The 19,675-nt window shown below is 54.8% G+C and overlaps 8 protein-coding genes across 8 annotated transcripts; 5 read left to right on the top strand and 3 right to left on the bottom strand.

Annotated features, from left to right (window-relative positions):
* Positions 1–46: 46 nt before the first annotated feature.
* Positions 47–804, bottom strand: BJY04DRAFT_226118 (uncharacterized protein; the record flags this gene model as incomplete). The annotated part of the gene is made up of 3 exons (XM_073718346.1): positions 47–64; positions 146–623; positions 674–804. The coding sequence occupies 3 exons, from the start codon at positions 802–804 to the stop codon at positions 47–49; spliced, it is 627 nt and encodes a 208-aa protein (XP_073564187.1).
* Positions 805–1,236: 432 nt separating this feature from the next.
* Positions 1,237–7,685, top strand: BJY04DRAFT_225084 (uncharacterized protein; the record flags this gene model as incomplete). The annotated part of the gene is made up of 3 exons (XM_073718132.1): positions 1,237–1,526; positions 1,586–7,536; positions 7,597–7,685. 3 exons carry the CDS (start codon positions 1,237–1,239, stop codon positions 7,683–7,685), a joined length of 6,330 nt encoding a protein of 2,109 aa, XP_073564186.1.
* Positions 7,686–8,029: 344 nt separating this feature from the next.
* Positions 8,030–9,919, bottom strand: BJY04DRAFT_212114 (FAD-dependent oxidoreductase; the record flags this gene model as incomplete). Its single annotated transcript, XM_073714498.1, has 3 exons — positions 8,030–9,007; positions 9,063–9,580; positions 9,670–9,919. The coding sequence occupies 3 exons, from the start codon at positions 9,917–9,919 to the stop codon at positions 8,030–8,032; spliced, it is 1,746 nt and encodes a 581-aa protein (XP_073564185.1).
* Positions 9,920–10,816: 897 nt separating this feature from the next.
* On the top strand, positions 10,817–12,142 carry BJY04DRAFT_226115 (putative dimethylallyl tryptophan synthase; the record flags this gene model as incomplete). The annotated part of the gene is made up of 2 exons (XM_073718345.1): positions 10,817–11,992; positions 12,043–12,142. The coding sequence occupies exons 1-2, from the start codon at positions 10,848–10,850 to the stop codon at positions 12,140–12,142; spliced, it is 1,245 nt and encodes a 414-aa protein (XP_073564184.1). The 5' UTR covers positions 10,817–10,847.
* A 556-nt stretch (positions 12,143–12,698) lies between these two features.
* BJY04DRAFT_226113 (Zn(II)2Cys6 transcription factor) lies at positions 12,699–14,733 on the top strand (the record flags this gene model as incomplete). The annotated part of the gene is made up of 3 exons (XM_073718344.1): positions 12,699–12,888; positions 12,936–13,678; positions 13,726–14,733. 3 exons carry the CDS (start codon positions 12,699–12,701, stop codon positions 14,731–14,733), a joined length of 1,941 nt encoding a protein of 646 aa, XP_073564183.1.
* Positions 14,734–14,791: 58 nt separating this feature from the next.
* On the bottom strand, positions 14,792–16,049 carry BJY04DRAFT_226112 (NAD(P)-binding protein; the record flags this gene model as incomplete). Its single annotated transcript, XM_073718343.1, has 5 exons — positions 14,792–15,058; positions 15,116–15,579; positions 15,644–15,721; positions 15,785–15,990; positions 16,033–16,049. The coding sequence occupies 5 exons, from the start codon at positions 16,047–16,049 to the stop codon at positions 14,792–14,794; spliced, it is 1,032 nt and encodes a 343-aa protein (XP_073564182.1).
* Positions 16,050–16,394: 345 nt separating this feature from the next.
* Positions 16,395–17,621, top strand: BJY04DRAFT_212110 (NAD(P)/FAD-dependent oxidoreductase; the record flags this gene model as incomplete). The annotated part of the gene is made up of 1 exon (XM_073714497.1): positions 16,395–17,621. One exon carries the CDS (start codon positions 16,395–16,397, stop codon positions 17,619–17,621), a length of 1,227 nt encoding a protein of 408 aa, XP_073564181.1.
* A 762-nt stretch (positions 17,622–18,383) lies between these two features.
* Positions 18,384–19,601, top strand: BJY04DRAFT_225078 (cytochrome P450; the record flags this gene model as incomplete). Its single annotated transcript, XM_073718131.1, has 5 exons — positions 18,384–18,593; positions 18,648–18,864; positions 18,915–18,992; positions 19,042–19,412; positions 19,473–19,601. Coding segments are annotated over 5 exons (1,005 nt in total), but the record flags the coding sequence as incomplete, so codon positions are not given.
* Between the last annotated feature and the right edge of the window lie 74 nt (positions 19,602–19,675).

Raw genomic sequence — 19,675 nt, 5'->3', positions numbered from 1 at the left:
TTATGTGTCTATTTCGAAGTAAAGCTAGTTTGGCCCGTAGCTACATCTATCTTCCCCTCTTAGTCTGTGACATAGGAGGAGAAGAGGCCCAATTCAAAGCTGTAAACTAGACTACTTCCTCCGACGAGTGAGGCTCTTTGCTTACACCGTTCAAGAAAGCTGCATTTGCATCCAAGACCCGCTTCACGCTGTGCTGGTCATCTTCATGCGGAAGATCCACTCGCGGCTGAAGCCCCCGATTGAGCATGACGAAAGCCATGTGGCGGTAGGGCTTAGGATAAGCAAGAGGTTCCTCAGACATTTCCAGCGGGGCAGAAATATCCCGACCAGGGAAGCAACAGACCAATCGGTCACGGACGTAGATAGCCTCCAGGCGTACGATTCGCCATGGACCAGGCTCTGACACCTTCTGCAGCCTGCAAACAAGACGCATGTAGGAGGCCAGCTCATAATCGACCCCGCTCAGGGTAATGGCGCTGGTGATGAGGCAGAAGGCCTCACTGGTTGCGCGGGAACCGTGGATTTTGATGTCGACTGGATCGAAGGACGAGTGGATGACGTTGATGCGCCCTGCGTAGACGTGAGCTGATCGGGCCATGAAGGCGTCGATGTCGCCCTGAAACCTGGAAAGTCGGTCAGTAGACGTTTGGATTGTTGTAGAAGATTCTCTTACCAAGAAACGTCGATGTAGGTCTGTTTGGGATCGGGATGATAGGCGGCTCGGCATAGATCCCACTGCGCCGTATCTCGGTGGTAGCGCTCACGCTTGAGCAGGCTAGCGATCTCGCTAATATCGGAAGCCATTGTGGCAGATTGCATAGATTGGGACGCTTGAGGCGTGGGGATGTTTTTTTGGAGCTGATGATGAAGAACAGTCAGATCGACGCTAACACCTATAGATAACTAAAAGCAGAGGTGAGATTGGCTCGCGGCCCGATCATCTGGTTAATCCGGACGACCCGGACCCAGAGTAATCTGTCCGACTCTGAGAATAGAGTCGGTGTGGGAGGACAGGAGAGCTCTTGCAGGTGATGCTCAGGGCACAGCCTTCAGGGCGAGCTGAACAGGTGTTGCCCTACTTTCAGCTGTAGAGCCTTGGGAGTCGATTAAGGAAAGGTATATAACACAAGGCTAACCACCGGAGGAGCAGTATAGATTCTCCAGCAAAATACATAGACCAGCATATTATAGACTTAGCAGCGCCGTCCGATTTCTTTCCTCTTTACTGCATTCACCATGACTCCAATCAACGTCCTTCTCTTTCCCCACGAGCGGGTTACATTCGCCGCTGTACACGACCTGAACGTGCGCTCCAAGTCGAGTCGCAAACTTCAGAGCCTGCTGGTTGCTGCCTCGACTGCTGTGCAACGTCAGACGGCTGCCCTGGATGGAATACAACGTTCTGACATAGGGCCTTTCGAAGACCTTGTGGAACTCGCCGAACACCAGTTCGGCCGTGCTGACGACAGGAGCCTCGTCGCTGACTTGGTTCTCTTGACCACGGTCCAGGTTGGCCAGCTACTCGTGTGAGTGAACATCACCACTATCTATCATATACATTAGAACTGACATGAGTGTTTTATAGTCTCGCCGAGAACCAGCCTAATGTCCTCTCAAGAGGTGTCGCAAAGCCCCTTGCATACGGTGTTGGACTGTTGGCGGCCGGCGTTGCTGCTGCCGCTACAACACTGGATGAGATCATTACCTACGGCGTGGAGGCCGTGTCACTTGCCTTCAACCTGGCTTTGGAGCTTCAGCGCAGAGGAAAGGATATTGAAGACTCCAACGGCCCATGGGTGCAATTGGTGTCGGAGACATCGAGTCTGGAGCAGGCTCTACAAACGTTCAATGCATCGGTGTCTCCCTTGAACCGTGTATATATCGGCCAAGTCATGTCCGAGAGCACCCTTATCTGTGGCCCTCCCTCTTCTCTCGACGCCTTTGCGAAGACGAAGAGAACAGCTGCAACCCCCACAACTGCTTTCAGTCAGGCACCTATGCACGGAGCTCACCTGCCCTCCATCAATATCACTGAAACTGTCGGCATGGCTTCAGCTAAGACGGCCGAGATCTGGAAGCTCGCCGTTGACCAAGTCGCTCGCACGCCGATCAACGTGGAGGAGAGTGTGGTCGCGCTTGTGGATGCCCTCCACAACGCGCAGGCCACACGGATCGCCCTCACTCCACTCAGCGAGTCATCTGAGATCTCTAAGATTGCAGTCCTTCTCGAAGAGAAAGGGGTGGAGGTTGATGTTGTCGAGCTCAGCCCCACCCCCAAGCCCTACGGCCGTAGCATCGACAGCCTCCCAGCAGACGCGATTGCGGTTGTCGGCATGTCTGGCCGGTTCCCAGACAGTGACACGCTCGAGGAGTTCTGGCGGCTCTTGGAGACGGCAACGACGACGCACCAGCGCATCCCCAGTAGCCGCTTTAACGTCGATGACCACAACCTCATCGGCCGCTACGGGTGCTTCCTTAAGAACCCTGGAGACTTTGACCACCGGCTGTTCAATATCTCGCCACGTGAAGCAATGCAAATGGATCCAGTCCAGCGCATGCTCCTGATGACCACATACGAAGCCCTGGAAATGGCGGGTTACTCACCGGCTGACAACCAGCAAGCACCACCCCGGATTGCGACGTACTTCGGTCAGACCATCGATGACTGGAAGAGCATCAACGACCAGCAAGGTATTGACACACACTATCTTCCTGGTGTCAACCGCGGGTTCGCCCCCGGTCGCCTGTCGCATTTCTTCCAGTGGGCTGGTGGCTTCTACAGCATTGATACCGGTTGCTCCTCCAGTGCCACAGCGCTTTGTCTCGCTCGCGACGCTTTAATTGCAGGAAAGTATGACGCAGCTGTTGTGGGTGGCGGAACACTCTTGACTGCTCCTGAGTGGTTTGCTGGTCTTGGAAACGGAGGGTTCCTGTCGCCCACAGGGGCCTGCAAAACATACTCCGACAGCGCTGATGGGTACTGCCGTGGCGAAGGGGTTGGTGTTGTAATTCTCAAGCGCTTGTCAGACGCAGTTCGGTCCAAGGACAATGTCATTGCTGTTCTCGCTGGTGCATCACGCAACTGCAACGCCGGTGCTGGCTCTATTACCCATCCGGACGAGAGATCTCAGGCAGCATTGTACCGTCGGGTGATGCGACAGGCTGCGGTTCTCCCTGGTCAAGTGGATGTCGTCGAGATGCACGGCACTGGAACGCAGGCTGGTGATCGCGTGGAGACTACCGCCGTGCGAAGCGTGTTTGCCCCGGCCAACGGCCCCCAGCGCGAGAAGCCCCTCATCGTCGGGGCTCTGAAAGCCAACATCGGTCACAGTGAGGCTGCAGCAGGTATTATCTCACTGATGAAGGCGATTCTCATCCTACAATACAGCAAGATTCCCCCGCAGCCCAACCAGCCGATCAGGTTGAATCCCCATCTGGAACCGCTCATTGGGAAGCACATCCAACTGGCCAACGGACAGTCCTGGGCGCGAAACGGAAGCGATCCCCGGTATATATTTGTCAACAACTTTGATGCAGCCGGAGGCAATGTTAGTATGCTGTTGCAGGATCTGCCGGCCTTTGCTCTGCCAGCACCGGTGCAGTCCAACGACCCACGAACTCACCATGTTGTTGTCACATCTGGACGCACAGCAATAGCCCACGAGGCCAACCGCAAGCGTCTCCGAACATACTTGGCTGCGCATCCCCAAACGAGGATAGCCGATCTTGCTTACACGACTACTGCCCGCCGCATGCACAATGTCCACCGTGATTCATCTGTCGTGTCTTCTACTGCCGATCTCCTGCGTCACCTTGAGAAGCCGCTGAACAACAACATCGAGACCAACCCTTCCCCGGCCGTTGTCTTTGCCTTTACCGGCCAGGGAGCGCAGAGCTTAGGGATGGGAGGTGCCCTGTACCGGACCTCGCCGACCTTCCGCCGTCTCCTAGACTCGATGCAAGAGATCTGCGATGCACAGGCTGTACCCACCAAGTTCATCAATGCCATTCGCAGCAATTCAGAGGATAGTGCTGTTACGGAGGTGGATATGCAAGTTGCGACTGTCGCCTTGGAAATTGCTCTCGCCCGTTACTGGCAATCGCTGGGCTTGCGACCGACAGTGCTCATCGGCCACAGTCTCGGTGAGTACGCTGCCCTCTGTGTCGCTGGTGTTCTTTCCACGAGTGACGCCCTTGCTCTGGCTTTCCGACGCGCTACTCTCATCTTCAGCCGTTGCCCACCGTCCGAAGCTGCCATGCTGGCTGTCAGCCTGCCCATGCGCACCGTGCAATACCGCATTCGTGATTCTGCTGCCACTGCCGGATGTGAGGTCTGCTGTGTCAACGGCCCATCAAGCACTGTCGTCGGCGGTCCCGTTGCTGCAATCGAGGCGTTAGATGAGTATCTGAAGTCGGATGGTAAGGTTTCGACCACTCGTCTGCGCGTGCAGCACGCTTTCCACACTCGTCAGATGGATGTGCTCCTAGATGAGCTTGAGGCGAGCGCTAACCAGGTTTCCTTCCATCCTCCAAATCTACCAGTCGCGAGCACTGTTCTGGGTCGTATTGTCAAAGCTGGAGAGCCAGGTGTCTTCAACGCGCATTACCTCCGCCGTCACACTAGGGAGCCTGTGGCCTTCGTGGATGCTGTCCGTGCTTGCGAAGCAGAGGGTCTCATTCCAAACCGGTCATTCGCTCTTGAGATAGGACCGCATCCAATCTGCATTGGCCTTATGGCTGCTTGCCTTCAGTCGAGCAGCGTCAATGCCTGGCCCAGCCTCCGTCGAGGAGGAGATGACTGGCAAACCATCTCCGCGGCTCTTGCGGCAGCACACTGCGCCCAGCTGCCTGTTGCTTGGGGCGAGTTCCACAAGGACCACCTTGACTCTCTCCGTCTGATCAGCGACCTACCCACCTATGCCTTTGACATGAAGACCTTCTGGCACTCGTACAAGACTCGCGCTGCAATCACAGAGGCCACGCCCACAGAGTCGACAAGTACAGGCTCCTCAAGGTTGGCATCTACAACCCTCCACACAGTTGAGAAGCTGCAGAAGGAGGAAGGCAAGATTCGCGGCACATTTATGGTCGATCTATCCGACCCGAAGCTGGCCCGGGCTATTGGTGGCCACGTTGTGGACGAGTCGGCCATCTGTCCCGCAAGCATCTTCATTGACATGGCCTACACGGCGGCAGCATACCTCGACCAGCAGAATGGGTCCAGTCCTCTAATTACAAGTTATGAGATGACTAGCCTGGAGATGCACAGCCCGCTAGTGCTCCGTAAGGACATGGAAGTCTTGCCGCAGGTTTGGGTGGAAGCCGCTTTGGACACCAAATCCAACACTGTGAGCGCCCATTTCAAAGGGCAAAGGGGCTCAACACCCGTCGAGTACGGCTCGGCCATTCTCCGCCTCGGACAGAACGATTCGTCGGTTCGCCGCGAGTGGTCTCGCATCCAGCCGCTGGTCAAGGCACGTGTACAATCCCTTACCGGCTCAGTCAGTCCCCGCGAGGTGCACGCAATGGGCACCGCTCTGTTCTACAAGGTCTTCTCGGAGATTGTCGACTACTCGGCTTCCTATCATGCAGTCCAAGAAGCGTTCGTTTCTTCGAACTTTGCAGATGCCGCCATCACTCTCCAGGTGCCTGCCACTGCTGACCTCGGCGCATTCATCAGCAGCCCCTTTGCGGTGGATGCCCTAGTCCACGTCGCAGGCTTCCTCCTGAATGCTGACGTCAACCGACCAAAGAATGAAGTTCACATTGCGAACCACATCGGGTCGTTGCGCATTCTCGGTGATCTATCCTCTCCCGGTCCTTACCACGTCTACGCCACCATTCGCGAGCAGGACCCCAAGACCGGGGTCAGTTTCTGCGATGTCTATGCTACCGACTGCCAGGATCAGCTGATTGCCGTCTGCACCGATATTTGCTTCAAGAAGCTGGAGCGCGACTTCTTCGCCCTGCTTACTGGTGCCACCCGCGGTTGCTCATCCAGGCCAGCACCAGCTGCTCCGGTCAAGGCCTTCCCCAAGCGCGCGAGAGCGCCAACTCCTTCGCCGAGTTCCAGCAGCTCGTCTGGACCCAGCACCCCACTGTCAAGGCCTTCAACGGCGAGTAGCGTCTCGGACACAGAGGATCTCTGCATCAAGCTGCTTGAGGCCGTCGAGGAGCGCACTGGAGTCAGCGTGGCTGAGATGAAGGCGTCGCCAGGGACCACCTTTACGGAGTTCGGAGTTGACTCTCAAATGGCGATTGCTACCCTGGCCAAATTCCAGAGCACCACGGGCGTCGAGCTGCCTGCTGCCTTCTTCACCAACTTCCCCACTCCAGCCGATGTTGAGCTAGAACTCAGTGACTCGCCAGATGCTGAATTTACACTGGAGCCTACCAAGCCCACTCCTGCTCCGATCAAGGCAGCACCTCGTAAGCAGGGCCCGTCTCCGAGCGAGCTGCTGCTTGCGCTGGTTGCCGATGCCCTGGGAATGGAGACAAGCGACCTCACGCCGTCAACCAGTTTTGCCTCCGCTGGAATGGACTCCATGCTCAGTATTAAGATTACGGCGGCTTTCCAGAATGAGACAGGCATCGAGCTCCCCGCTGCATTCTTCACCCAGAACCCCACCGTGGGTGATGCAATGCAAGATCTCGACGACCCCGAAGATGAGCCGACCAGTGTCCCTACCATCACAACCGTTGCTACCTCTGCCCCAGCAGAAAAGAAAGCAGAAGACCCAGCCCGCCAGCGCAAACTCGACAACGCCGTCTCACGCGCAGTCCTAATCCAAGGAAAGTCCCGGTCGCAAGACACCCCCCTCTTCTTCACCACCGACGGATCCGGCACAGTGGAATCCTACATCCACCTCAAAGCCCTCCCCAAGGGCCGGCGCATCTACGCCCTGGAATCCCCCTTCCTCGAACACCCCGAACTCTTCGACCTAACGATCGAAGAAATGGCCGGCATCTTCCTGCGCACAATCCGACGCATCCAACCGCACGGCCCCTACCTCATCGGCGGGTGGTCCGCAGGCTCCATCTACGCCTACGAAGTCGCACACCGACTCACCCGCGAAGGCGAATCCATCCAAGCCCTGATCATCCTGGACATGCGCGCGCCATCACTCATCCCCACATCGCTGGTAACAGTCGACTTCGTGAACAAACTCGGCACCTTCGAAGGAATCAACCGCGCGCGGGACCTCCCGGAAGACCTCTCCGTGAAAGAGCGCGACCACCTCATGGCAACCTGCCGAGCACTAGCCCGGTACGACGCCCCAGCCTTCCCGAAAGACCGACAGCCAAAGGAAGTCGCCGTCGTCTGGGCCTTGCTCGGTCTCGATAACCGACCTGATGCCCCTATTGCGGCGATGGGCCGACCTGGCCTAGACATCGGGAAGACGATGTACGAGATGAGCATGGACGAGTTCGAGCGGTACTTCAACTCGTGGTTTTACGGGCGGCGGGAGCTCTTCGGGATGAATGGGTGGGAGGAGTTTGTCGGGGAGCATATTGCGGTGCATACTGTTAATGGAGGTAAGTTCTGCTTTTCCGATGCATGTCTGGCTACGTCGGCGTGATACTAATATGGACTAGATCACTTCTCCATGATGTGTCCGCCGTTCGCGAGTGAGGTTGGGGATATTGTTGTTGAGACGGTCACTCGGGCTGTGGCGGAGGCATAGATTGGCTTAGATATATACTCAACATAGAATGGGGGCGTTGGCTTGTTTATTACCTACTACAGAATGACAAACCTACCTAGCTGCAAAGTGTTTTCTATCTTGCCCAGCTGTAGGAGTAAGAGTAAGTGCCCTAGGGCAAGTTTGATTATCCTTGGTGTTGTGGGAAAAGAAGGCATGACTTACATTCAGTGTTGGCAATAACGTCCTGAGGCTAGAGATGGAGAATAGTTGACCTCGTAAAACATATGTTGAGCGACTTCATATGGAGAATAGAAAGACAATCGAAAGATCAGTGTACTATCATTGCATACGCTTTTTTCAACACTGCCTGCTACGCTATAAATTCAATCAACGCGACACATATTCTCCTCATCCCAATCCTCACTCCCAACCCCCAGATTCACCACAAACAAGCCATCTTCATCCCACTCCTGCTTGACCTGGTACAGCCGCTCGTAATTGTCCCCCCAGAACGCCCCCGGCCAATCCGGCTCCTCCAAGTCCGCAACATTATAATACGACCCCAGACTCGGCCGTTCAATCTCTCTCAACGCAACCATAGGATTGTTCTCGCCAAACCGCTTACTCGCATCAGACGAAGCCAGTGCGCGACGCGCCGAGACGTACAGCCCGACATCCCGCCATGTTGGGTTGAGGGCACTATCGATGAGATCTTTGTTTGCTCGTAACTGTCCGCCACCTGTCATGAAGAATTCGAGGATGTCGCCTGGGCCGTATGTATGATCGAAGACTATGTCTAGAATCAGGTTTGCACCGTCGGCCGAGTGGTAGAGTTCCTCAGAGTAGAGCACGGAGCCCTCAATGCGTCCATATGGCGGGACGGGCCCAACATTGCGGAGGTATTGAGAGAGATGCGGGTAGGCCGTCAGGGTTGTTGTGTACGCGTCACCGTATCCGAGATTCTCAAGAGCCGTAGTTAGCTTGTTGAGCTCCTCCTGTTGGTCTGCAGGCAAGGGGTCAACAGCCGGAAACACGATCTCCGACTGTACGATAAAGGACCCGTCGAGCCCGATGGTTGCGAGCACAAAGGCGCTTGCTGTGCCCTCTGCGTCGGCGTTTTTGATCTTGGGAAAGGCAGCGACAATCTGCCGGGTGATGTCGAAGATCACGCTCTGGGGATCAGGACCTGGGTCGCTATTTGGCTGTGGAAGCACGGCGCTGACGCGGAACACAGTGCCCTTGATGTCAGGGAGCGCGCGCACGGTGGTGTTGACAGCAATGCCAAACGTGCCACCCCCTCCGCCGCGCAGGGCCCAGAAGAGGTCTTCATTGGTAGATTCGTTGGCCACGACAAGGTCGCCCTAGTCATCATCCGTCAGCTTATGTACCGACCGATAGAGCACGAGAGACACTCACATCCGCAGTCACAACATTAAACTCAACCGCATTATCCGATCCCATACCAAACGCTGACCCAAGCAGCCCTACACCACCACCCTGGATATATCCCCCCGCAATTCCAATCGTATCACACAGACCCATAATCACCGTAAAGCCCTCATCCGCCGCCGCCCTCGCCAACTCCTCCGTCAGAACCCCCGCACCCATCGTCACCACCCGTCCAACCACCTCCGTACCCCCGGCGGGAACAAACTCCTCCACCGTCTCAATCCTTCTAAGCCGACTAGTATTAATCTGCAACGAATCCGAGGCAGCCGAAACCCCCACGCCGCCATGACCGGTATTCGTAACCGCAACGCGCAGGTTCTGCCTCTTCGCGAACCGCACCGCCGCCTGGATCTCCTCTGCTGACTCGGCGAGCGCCGCGTACAGCGGGATGCGACCCTGCCTGCAGGGGCTGTCGCGTGGGGCGGCAACGTCGCAGTCGGGGGTGTCTTCTCCGGAGGCTTCCCAGTTTGTTGATTCGAGGGCACCTGCAACCACATGGGGTGTCAGCTAGCTAGATCTAGATCTAGACCTCACGGGCCGAGACGAGCCAAGAATGGATACGGTCGGCTCATACCTGGTTCGGCAGCCCGCCAGGATGAGCTGCTAGTGTTATTTTGTACGTCGGCGCAGGCTTCTTCGTTATATTCATCTCCGTGGCAGACGGCGCCGACGGGCCGGAGGCGGATCAGATGTCCGTTTATGCTTTTGTTGAAGGAGACCCAGTCTTCTTCGGAGGGCCAGCAGCTTTCGTGCGGGCGACAGCGGCATTGGGTTGATGTTGCTCCCACAGCGAGAATTAGGGATAACAGATAGAGAAGAATCATGGCAGTCGGTCTAGTCGTGCTATTGTTCACGGATTGGTATCTAGCAATGTAGAGATACGTATGTTGGAGGTGGAAATATATCAAGTGTCTACGGACGAGGTACAATGGCAATAGCGGGGCCCTCTGAGCTTTCTGACCTGCCGTAGAAAAAAATGGCAAATGGGAGAAAATTGTGATTACAGCTGCCAAGGGAGATCTGTGTGTACCTCAACCAGGTATCCTTCGAGCTGACCGGACTCCGACGGACATTGCATATCTACTGTAGGTATGGCCGGGAGGATGGTGGAATCCTACCGGCTACCAGCACCACTTATCCACCTGTTTGAGACAGACCTACTTATTCGGTCCGTTCAACCAGCCTCAAGCCGATAGTAAGCTGATGGCATTCGACGCCCCGGTGGCAAGCTGGACAAAAGAAAGGATAAGAAAAGAAAACATACAGCGTGGATGGAAGGGCATATTTTTGCCCTGCAGGTAAGCCCAGCCGAGTGTGGATGCAGTCATCCTATTCGCCTGTAGGCTGGCAGGGATTCTCTGTGATAGCCCTGTCAGCCTCCTGTTAGAGATTACGATCTGTTACCCCGGTCCCGAATCCTGCAGGCGTAATGGTATCCTCCAATTGAAGATTGCCACTGCGAGTCGGGGTATTTCCTGCAGCAGGCGTCGGGCTGGGTATCTCAGTTTGGAAGCTGACATGTGTCTCTGCTGAGTGGCGCAGGGGTTTCGATTTGGGCTGACATGCATCCTGCGTCAGTGACAAGGAACCAGAGTACCCCCTTTGCATCAGAGTCATGGCTCGGCCAAGGCTGGCACTCGAAGAAAGGGTTGAAACCGGGCCATCATATAAGAAGGGACCTTGTTTGCTGTTCAGAGCCGCTTAATTGCACTCAGCCGGATATTCACAGACTCCCAGAATCCCAAAAGCAAGATGACCGACGAAAAGCGAGCTGTACCTCGAACATACGAGGCGGTAACCAAGTCTGTCCTCTTTCCCAATCTCGAAGAGAAAGAATGGTGGGAAGCGACTGGACCCATGTTCTCCAAGATGCTCGAGGACGCGCACTATGACAAACACCACCAGTTTCAGAACCTATACTTCTACGTCGCCCATGTTATCCCCTACCTCGGTCCCTTCCCCAAGTCCCGTCCGAACCTGTACAAATGTGCCCTCGGCGGCCTGGGATCACTCGAGCTCAGCCAGAACTTCACCAAGAATCGCGCAACAGTTCGAATGACCTTCGAGCCAACCAGCTACGCGGCCAGCACGGGTGACGATGTGTGTAACCGGGGCACGACCGACGAAGCCCTCCGGCGGTTGAAACGAGTCTTTCCCAAGATCGACCTGAGTCTGTACCACGAGCTGGTGTCGAAGCTCACCCTGACGGATGTCGACGAGCGCACACTACTCGACAGAGGGATGCTCGCCGACCTCGCAGTCAAGACTCAGGCCATGGTGGCACTCGACTTGAAAGGCGACGACATCGCCGCAAAGCTATACCTGATTCCGCCGCTCAAATCTCTGGCTACAGGGACCCCAGTATGGAAGCTGATCCGGGATGCCGTGCGAGCGGCAGACACCGGGAGTGTCTTCTCGGAAGGTCTATCCAACGTCGAAGCGTTCCTACAAAACGGATCATCAACCAGACACCCCGACATGCTATCCTGCGACTTGGTCTCTCCCTCTGAGACACGCTTCAAGATCTACGTATCTGAATTCCACGTCTCCTTCGAAAGCGTCACCTCCATCTGGACACTCGACGGCAAGATCCAAGGCACCGAGATGGAAGAAGGTCTACAGATTCTCAAGGGGATCTGGGACGCCCTTGAGATCCCCACTGGCGTACGACCGCCACCCGATCCAGCCAAACCCACCCCTACCCTCCCACCACATGAACTGCCTATCGTGGTGAACATGGAAATCAGGCCGAACTCGCCGTTGCCGCAGCCGAAGCTGTATTTCCCGCTGCCGGGGCGCAATAATCTTGCTGTTGCGACGACGATTGAGAAGGTGTTCCGCAGCTGGGGGTGGGAGGATCATGCTAGTAGCTTTATTAGCAATCTTGCGGGTTACAAGTGAGTTTTCTGAATGTTCCAACTAGTACACAGCCTGACTGACTCGCTAGACCTGGTGTCGACCTTTCTGAGAGTCTGGACTTGTTTTCGTGGTTGTCGTTTAGCTATACCAGCAAGACAGGGCCGTATGTCACCATGTATTATCATTAGGTCATAATAGAATGTTTCGAAATAGAAGGTATAAGCGGTATTATCCTTTGACTCCTGGATCCTGTGAGTCACTTAAACCAAACAAGCAACGTATCCCGCTGGTCTCAAATCTGGCAGACCGATGGAGAAAAAAAATGAAAGTTAGCCATGAAAACTGAGACGCAATCCATTACAATCATATCTCTACCGATACCTACGCCATTAATTACAGACGCATGCCTATCTTACCAACCTACTCGAAAGCTCCTTCGGGTATGGGTGGCCGGAGTTCAAGGAGTTGGAATATGGCTTCGGCTGCTCTTCGTGAGTAGCTTCTGCATATATATTCCAGATTCTTAGAACGAACCAGTCTGTAAAGGGTGTAGGCATTCACAGTTCACATTATGTACATCTCACACTACTGACCAACCAGATATTGAGTGCTTTCTAGTGTGGATTTCTCCAGAAAGAGTGGGTCGAGCAGGCAAAACTCGGTTGGTAGATCTGTCGCAGAGTCGCCACCAACCGTCCCCGCGGTCTCCCAATTTCTTCACCATGCAAGCTACGAAGAATCAAGATGCTCCCTCGCAACCGTACCCTTACCGGCTGCGGAACCTGTCGCAGCCGCCATGTCAAGTGTGACGAAGCCCGCCCTGCTTGCGAGAACTGTCACCAGCAGGGTCTCGCATGCCTCGGCTACGAACGTCAGTTGATCTGGGCTGGGGGTCGTGACGGTGACCGACTATATCGCCGCCCTCTATTCTCCGGTAGGATATCTTCTGTCCAGAGACGGTCTCTGCTAACCCCGTGGCAGAGGCTGCCCAAGAGAGCATGACGCGGGTGACTGCCGACGGTCTTGGGAAACAGTCTCCCAGCGCTGCTCTCGCCCAGATAGAAATCGAAACTAGCACCAGCTTATCTTCAGCAGGAGGTTTATTCAAAGGCCCTTTCGGAGTTTTAGCCTTAGATGATAATCAGGATGAGCCAGAGTCCGACCCATCCATGGATTGGGACCTCCTCTGGCCTGCCATCGCAGGAGACACGCCTATTTTTGATCTACCTCTACTAGACCCGTTCTTGGAGCTGGATACATTACCAAGCCATCCTCAATCTCTCCTTCCTTCGATTCCTCTATCTCTGACACCACTCCCTCCTCTTGAAGTCTCAGAAAGCACAAACATACCTCGTCAAACCGCCGACCTACTGCGGTACTTCAAAGAAAACGTCATTTCGCTCTCGTTTCCGCTGAAGAATTGCCGGGAATGCCCCTGGCAGACAGTCCACCTACCAGCTGCAATGAGTGCATTTGCTGAGCTCACCATTCACCATTCCACAACCCAAACCCGGCTATCGCTCCTCTATTCTCTGCTGGCTGCTAGCTGCCTCCACAAATACGCACGCAGTCAATATGCCGACGGCATGGACATATCAGCAAAACAATTCAAGGAAATCGCCAAGCAGCACCTGGAGATAGCATTGGACAAGGAGGTTCGGGGGCCCAACCGGGCCAAGTATAAGGAGATTCTAATGGCTGTCCTGTCCATGGTGATGCTTTCGGTATGCGCTCATCGGAAAACCTGTGTGATAATACTGACTGGAATCAGATATTTAACGGAGAAAACTCCAGCGCGCAAGCCTTCCTCGTCGACGCCGAGTATCTAATCCGCACGCGCGGCCTTCCCAAACCGCACAAGTCGCTCAAAGTCCGATCCCTCCACCACGTCTACACCTTCCTGCGAATCATGGCCGAAAGCACATGCGGATGCGCCCTGCTAGACATCTGCCTGGACCGTCCCAGCGCCAGCCTACTCTCCATGGAGCCATCATCAGACTCCCTCCGAAGCTTCCGCCTAGCGAACGACATCCTAGACGCTGATCTCGACATGACGATCGCCAAAGGCAACAGGGTAGGCTGCAACGACATCCACCTAGAAGTAATGGGGCAGTGGGATGATACGCTGTTCCCGGATATCTACGGAATCCCAGAATCTCTCATCGCCCTTCTGTCGCAGGTCATTCGCCTGGCCAACGAACAAGAGCTTCTCCACCGCGGCGACCCGGCTGTGAGTGCGCGTATCGCGGGAGACTTGAAGCGCCGTGCCAGGGTGCTGGAGCAGTACATTCTCTCGTGGGACCAGTCTCCCGACTTAACAACTACCAAGAACAGTCAGAGCACTACCGTTACCCAAAACCTGACAGCCGCCCATTTCATGGCGAAGGCCATGCAGCAAGCTCTAGTCTTATTCTACTACCGCCGTGTTCCCAACATCAGCGCCTTGATCCTGCAGGATAATGTGCGCAGCTGTCTGGAGTTCCTCGGGCGATACGACGAAGCACGCGTCCAGGAAAGCGAGACTGCGCCATGCCACAATGTTGATCCCGCGATCCTGTGGCCAGGCTTCGTCGCGGCCTGCGAGGCGTTAGGCCCTGACCTGCAAAGCGGCCTACAAGATTGGTTGATCGCAACCGGCCATCGAACCTCCCTGGGCCCGTTTTCCGCAGCGGTCGGAACCGCACAGTGCGTGTGGAAAGCACGCTCAGAGACGAAAGACTACACACTGAGCTGGTTTGACGTGTTGAAGCATGAGCGATGCCCGATTATTGCAACGTGACGAGTCAGCTTGGATAGAGAGCTATCATAACAATAACGATAAAGGTCTGGCTGGCCAACTAGATTTTAGACCGCCGTTCACGCAGCAAATGCTCCTCCAGGACAGCTCTAGGAATCTCCTCTTCGAGACTGGGGCCTGACGGCGTCCAGCCCAGCAGCTCTCGTGCCCGAAGAGCAGAATACTGCGCGTTCGACCCCCACAGAACGGCTCCATGTGCAGTCAACCTATCTACATCTTCCGCATCGATACTCCTTACATCCAGCCCTTTAATAAAGCCCTGTTGGAAGGCAAACGCAGCTATCTCCCGTGCAATAATGCCGAACGGCTAAAACGACATCAGCAAGGGCAGAAAAGGAAGAGGATGGGAATCAAGAAGACGAACCATGCTCCCATTCTCCGCGAAATAAATGCCATTCTCATTCCAAAGCGACGGGGTTTCACCTTGTCGACAGGTCGCCTCCTGAACGAGTCTTACAACCAACTGCGACAGATCCGAGATATGCACATTACTCCAACAGCTCAGTCCCTTCCCAACCTGAACCCCGTGTCCAAGATTAAGAGTCGCCTTTGCGAGGTCCGGGAGCTGGATGCTCCGTCTATTGACAGGGCCGCGACCCAGACCGTAGATCAAGGGTCCATAGACAATTGCTGTGCGGATATTAGATTGTTTAGCAGAGAGGCTGAGGAGCAGGTTGTCGACGGCACGTTTAGGGGATGAGGAGATGATGTTGCGGATCTCGCTTATGCCAGTAAGGTCATTGTGGTTTTGGGCGCGCGGTTGGCCGTAGGTGTTTGTTGTTATCTCGGGGGTGGAGAGGAGGCTTGCGCCGGAGATTTGGATCCAGACTAGACACAAGTTGCAATTTTTAGCAGGTTCCTTTGAGAGATGAAGAAGGGAATGAGAACATACCTGGCCTTTGGCGCTTGGTCTCTGTTAGGCCCTGTGCGATGGCGGTGGCGCTGGGGAGGTGGTTCGAGCTTGCGAGGTCTGAGAATAGTAGTTGTCGGTTAGCATTTAGGAAGCTTCCAATGGAGGTATCTTTGTACGTACGAAGTACGATGTCTGCCTGGGAGGCTTCGCTGGCAATCTGCGCGGTTGAATCAAGGTCCCCGATGACCGGCGTCACGGAGGGGAATCTGCTTGTGACTAGGGAGGCTTTGCTCTCGCTGCGCACGAGGGCGGCGATCGTGGAGGAGCGGAAGGTCTGGGTAAGGGCGTACAGGACGTCGCCGCCAATGTAGCCTGTTGCTCCTGTTCTGGTGGAGTCAGATTGGAATTAGAAAATGATGTGGACGTACATGAAGATGCGAGACATTTGCTGAAGGATATCTGGTGAGTGTCGAGGCTCAAAGCACAGCAGCAACAGGCAATTGATAATAGTGCTGGTCGGGGAAGCCTGCCTGATGGGTCAACTATAGGGCCCACCTGTGGCGCATTCGAACAGGCAGCTTATCGCGACAAGAGGCAGGTGGAGAATCCCCAAATATTGGGAAGATTACCAATCCTTTTGTGGTGGGAGACTGCCTGAATAGTCACCATGTATACAGACTATAGAGTATGAGGCATCTTATCACGATGATAATCATGCTGATGCCGTTATATAAACCCCCAGTATACAACATCTACTACTAAACACTTATCAGACTCATCTTCCACTACAATGTCAATCAGCAGTACTCCCCTCCGTCAACACTACGACGTCGTCATCGTCGGCGGTGCCACCAGCGGCTCCTCCATCGCCTGGCATCTAGCCACAAACCCCGACTTCAAAGGCTCAGTGCTCGTTGTTGAACGAAACCCTTCGCTAGAATACTCTGCCACCAAAGCCAGCAACAACTGCATGCGCCAGCAGTTCGCAACCGCCATCAATGTTCAGATTGCGCAGTACGCAGCCGACTTTGTCAAGTGCTTCGGCGCCCAGTTCCCTCCAGACCCTCGCAACGTGCCCTTTACCCCTTCGATTCGCAACTTCGGATACCTCTACCTGTCCGACTCGACCGAGTTCACGTCTGTTCTGAGGAAGGATCAGGAGCTACAGGCTAGCTTGGGAGCCGGCACCCAGATCATATCTCAGGCTGAAGTACAGCAAAGGTATCCATTCCTGTACACAGACGACCTCGACAGCGCCAGCCTGAATCTAGTCGACGAGGGAGCTTTCAACGCCTGGGGCATGGTGCAGTGGCTGCGCAGCACCGCCCAGACCAACGGTGTGGAATATTTCGCGAATGAAGTCGTTGGCGCCGAGTTGGACGAAAGCGGCAACAACGTGCAAAGCATCGACCTCCAGACAGGAGAGAAAGTCACCGTTGGCACTGTGGTCAACGCCGCCGGAACCCGTGCTGCCGCTGTCGCCAAGTTAGCAGGCATCCCCGACCTGCCGATCGAAGCGAGGCGACGCTACACCTACATCTTCTCTGTCGATAAGAGCCTACCGCATGATCTCCCCTTGACCATCGACCCGTCAGGTGTTCATCTCCGATCCTACGGCACAAACGACTACCTCGTCGGGTGTCCGCCCATCGGACCAGATACCGCGGTAGACGTCGACGATTTCTCCTTCGCCGAGAACGCATGGGACGAGAAGATCCTCCCAGTTATAACACGCAGGGTACCACAATTTGCGAGCGCCCGCGTAACGGATTCATGGATGGGGCACTATGAGTTCAACACGTTCGATCACAACGCCATTGCAGGGCCACATAGCGATGTCAGCAACTTTCTATTCTGTGTGGGCTTTTCCGGCCACGGTAGCCAGCAGGCTCCGGCGTGTGGACGAGGCGTTGCGGAGCTGATTGTCTACGGGCGGTTTCGGACGCTTGACCTTGGTGTGCTTTCGTTTGAGCGCGTTAAGGAGAATCGACCTTTGACTGAGCGCGCGGTTATATAGAGCTGTATACTAGAGCTATTATTGTTAGTAATTACAATGCTTTGATCGGCTGATGGATGTCGCCTTGTTTTTCGCCGTTACTTCAAGGTCGGGCAAGAAGGGAAAAGTAAAGAGCTGTTGGAGGAAAGACCATCCTGGGGTGGATCACATATATGTTTCTTAACGGCGGTAAACTTGTAGACCCAGACTGATGGGACTAGTAGCTATCTACTGTAGAAAGTAGTCAACAGGACTTTAATGCTGTACACAGGGTCCCCGGTTAGGTTTCACCTTGACGCCCATACCTGGCTACAACCCAGATGGTTCAAGAAGTATTATGGGGCTGACTCTGAGCTAAAAAGGGACCTGTTGCAATCTCAATCCATTTCCTTTACTTTATGATTTATGGCTACCATAATCAAACATGTGTTGGGATGGAGTAGACCACGTCGAGCTAAGGGAGTTTAAGATAAAGGTCGACTCACAGCCAACCAGGACTCACTACTTTCCAACTACCTTCAGCCCCTTCTCTTACTGACTACAGTTACGCCAAATGTATTTCAAAGCATTCGTTTCTCATTGGTGGTGGCACCACTTCAGCCCCAGAATGATCCTCCACAGTGGTGCCACGGGAGCAGTATACAGCCCTATACCGACCCCAAACTTGGCCGTGGGAGGAATTCATATTTCTCCAAGATCCGTGCTCGAAAATACACAAAAGTCAATCGGACAGACCGTAGCCGCGTCAAGTTACTACATTCGTGGTCACTACGCGCAGTCACCATGGAGCTCATCCTCCTCGCCAACCCAGCCACCTGGGCAATCATCGCATTTGCACTGATAGCCTCTGCACGAGGTCTTTTCTTTGGGCAAAAGGGCAAGCCATGGATCCGCGTTGGGCCGTCACCCGGATTCCTGGGTCTCAATCGCAAGAAGGCAGCGTTGGAGTTTCGCTACAATGGCCGTAAAATCGTGAGGGAGGGTTACAAGAAGGTACCTCACTAGCTGTCTCGGACGTACCTCGAGCCTTGACTGACATGCAAACAGAACAAGGGAAACAACTTTGTCGTTCAAACCTCCAACAAGGAGCAGCTGGTCATCGACCCCAAGTATCTCCCTGAGATCCGCATGCTTCCGGAGTCCAAGATCAGTCACAACATGGTCATTATTGCCAACTTTGTTGGTGAGCATATCGGTGCCGATATTGCGATGGATGGCGCGCAGCATATCGATGCTGTTCGTGGGCCTGTCACCAAGAACCTGAGTATGAGCTCCCCTAAACCAGCCTAAGACGACAATGCTAATTCTCAACAGACAAACTGGTCCCCATGATGCACCGCGAGTACCGCCGCACAAGCGAGTACCTGTTTAGCATGATCGGTCACGACAACAGTATGTTTTCCCTCTTCTAGTGGAAGTGGCTGAGTACTAACTCATGCAGACCAAATCGGCGTCTACCAATTCTGCTACGCGACCGTCTCCAGCATCACCTCGGCCGTGCTTATCGGCGAGGACCTAGCGCACATCGGCGGCTGGGACCAGATTGTCATAGAGTACTTCCCCGCCGCCTGGCGCATCCGCAACGCCCTCTGGTACTACCCTCGCTGGCTACGCCCCATCGTCAAGCCCTTCGTGCTCCCGAACAACCAGCTAGAGGCGATCTTGACCAAGGCAGAGAAGTTCCTCGAGGAGCCGGTCCGCAAGCGCCGTGATCCTAACAACCAGGATGTCGATGTCCTTAAGTACCTGGCTGAGTACAACGAGTCGTACCGCAAGATTGCTCTGCAGATTGTTGGTATCATTACTGGTGCTGTAAGTTGACTCAGGACCCCTGAGGAGCTGGGTTGCCCGTGATGCTGATACCCCGTCCAGTTGAACACATCTACACATGCTCTCACCATGGCAATCTACGATCTCTGCGCCCACCCCGAGTACATCGAGCCCATCCGCCAAGAAGCCCTTGCTGCGCTCGCCAGCGAAGGTGGCGAGTGGACCCTCAACGTCAGCAAGAAGCTCTACCTCCTCGATGCCTTCCTGAAGGAATCTCTCCGCCTCTTCGCCCCCGAAGGATGTAT

The sequence above is a fragment of the Aspergillus karnatakaensis genome, assembly GCF_047715665.1.
Source record: "Aspergillus karnatakaensis strain CBS 102800 unplaced genomic scaffold BJY04scaffold_113, whole genome shotgun sequence".
NCBI classification, from domain to species: Eukaryota; Fungi; Ascomycota; class Eurotiomycetes; order Eurotiales; family Aspergillaceae; genus Aspergillus; species Aspergillus karnatakaensis.
The sequence above is the reverse complement of the archived record's forward strand: the minus strand, read 5'-3'. Positions and strand labels throughout refer to the sequence as shown.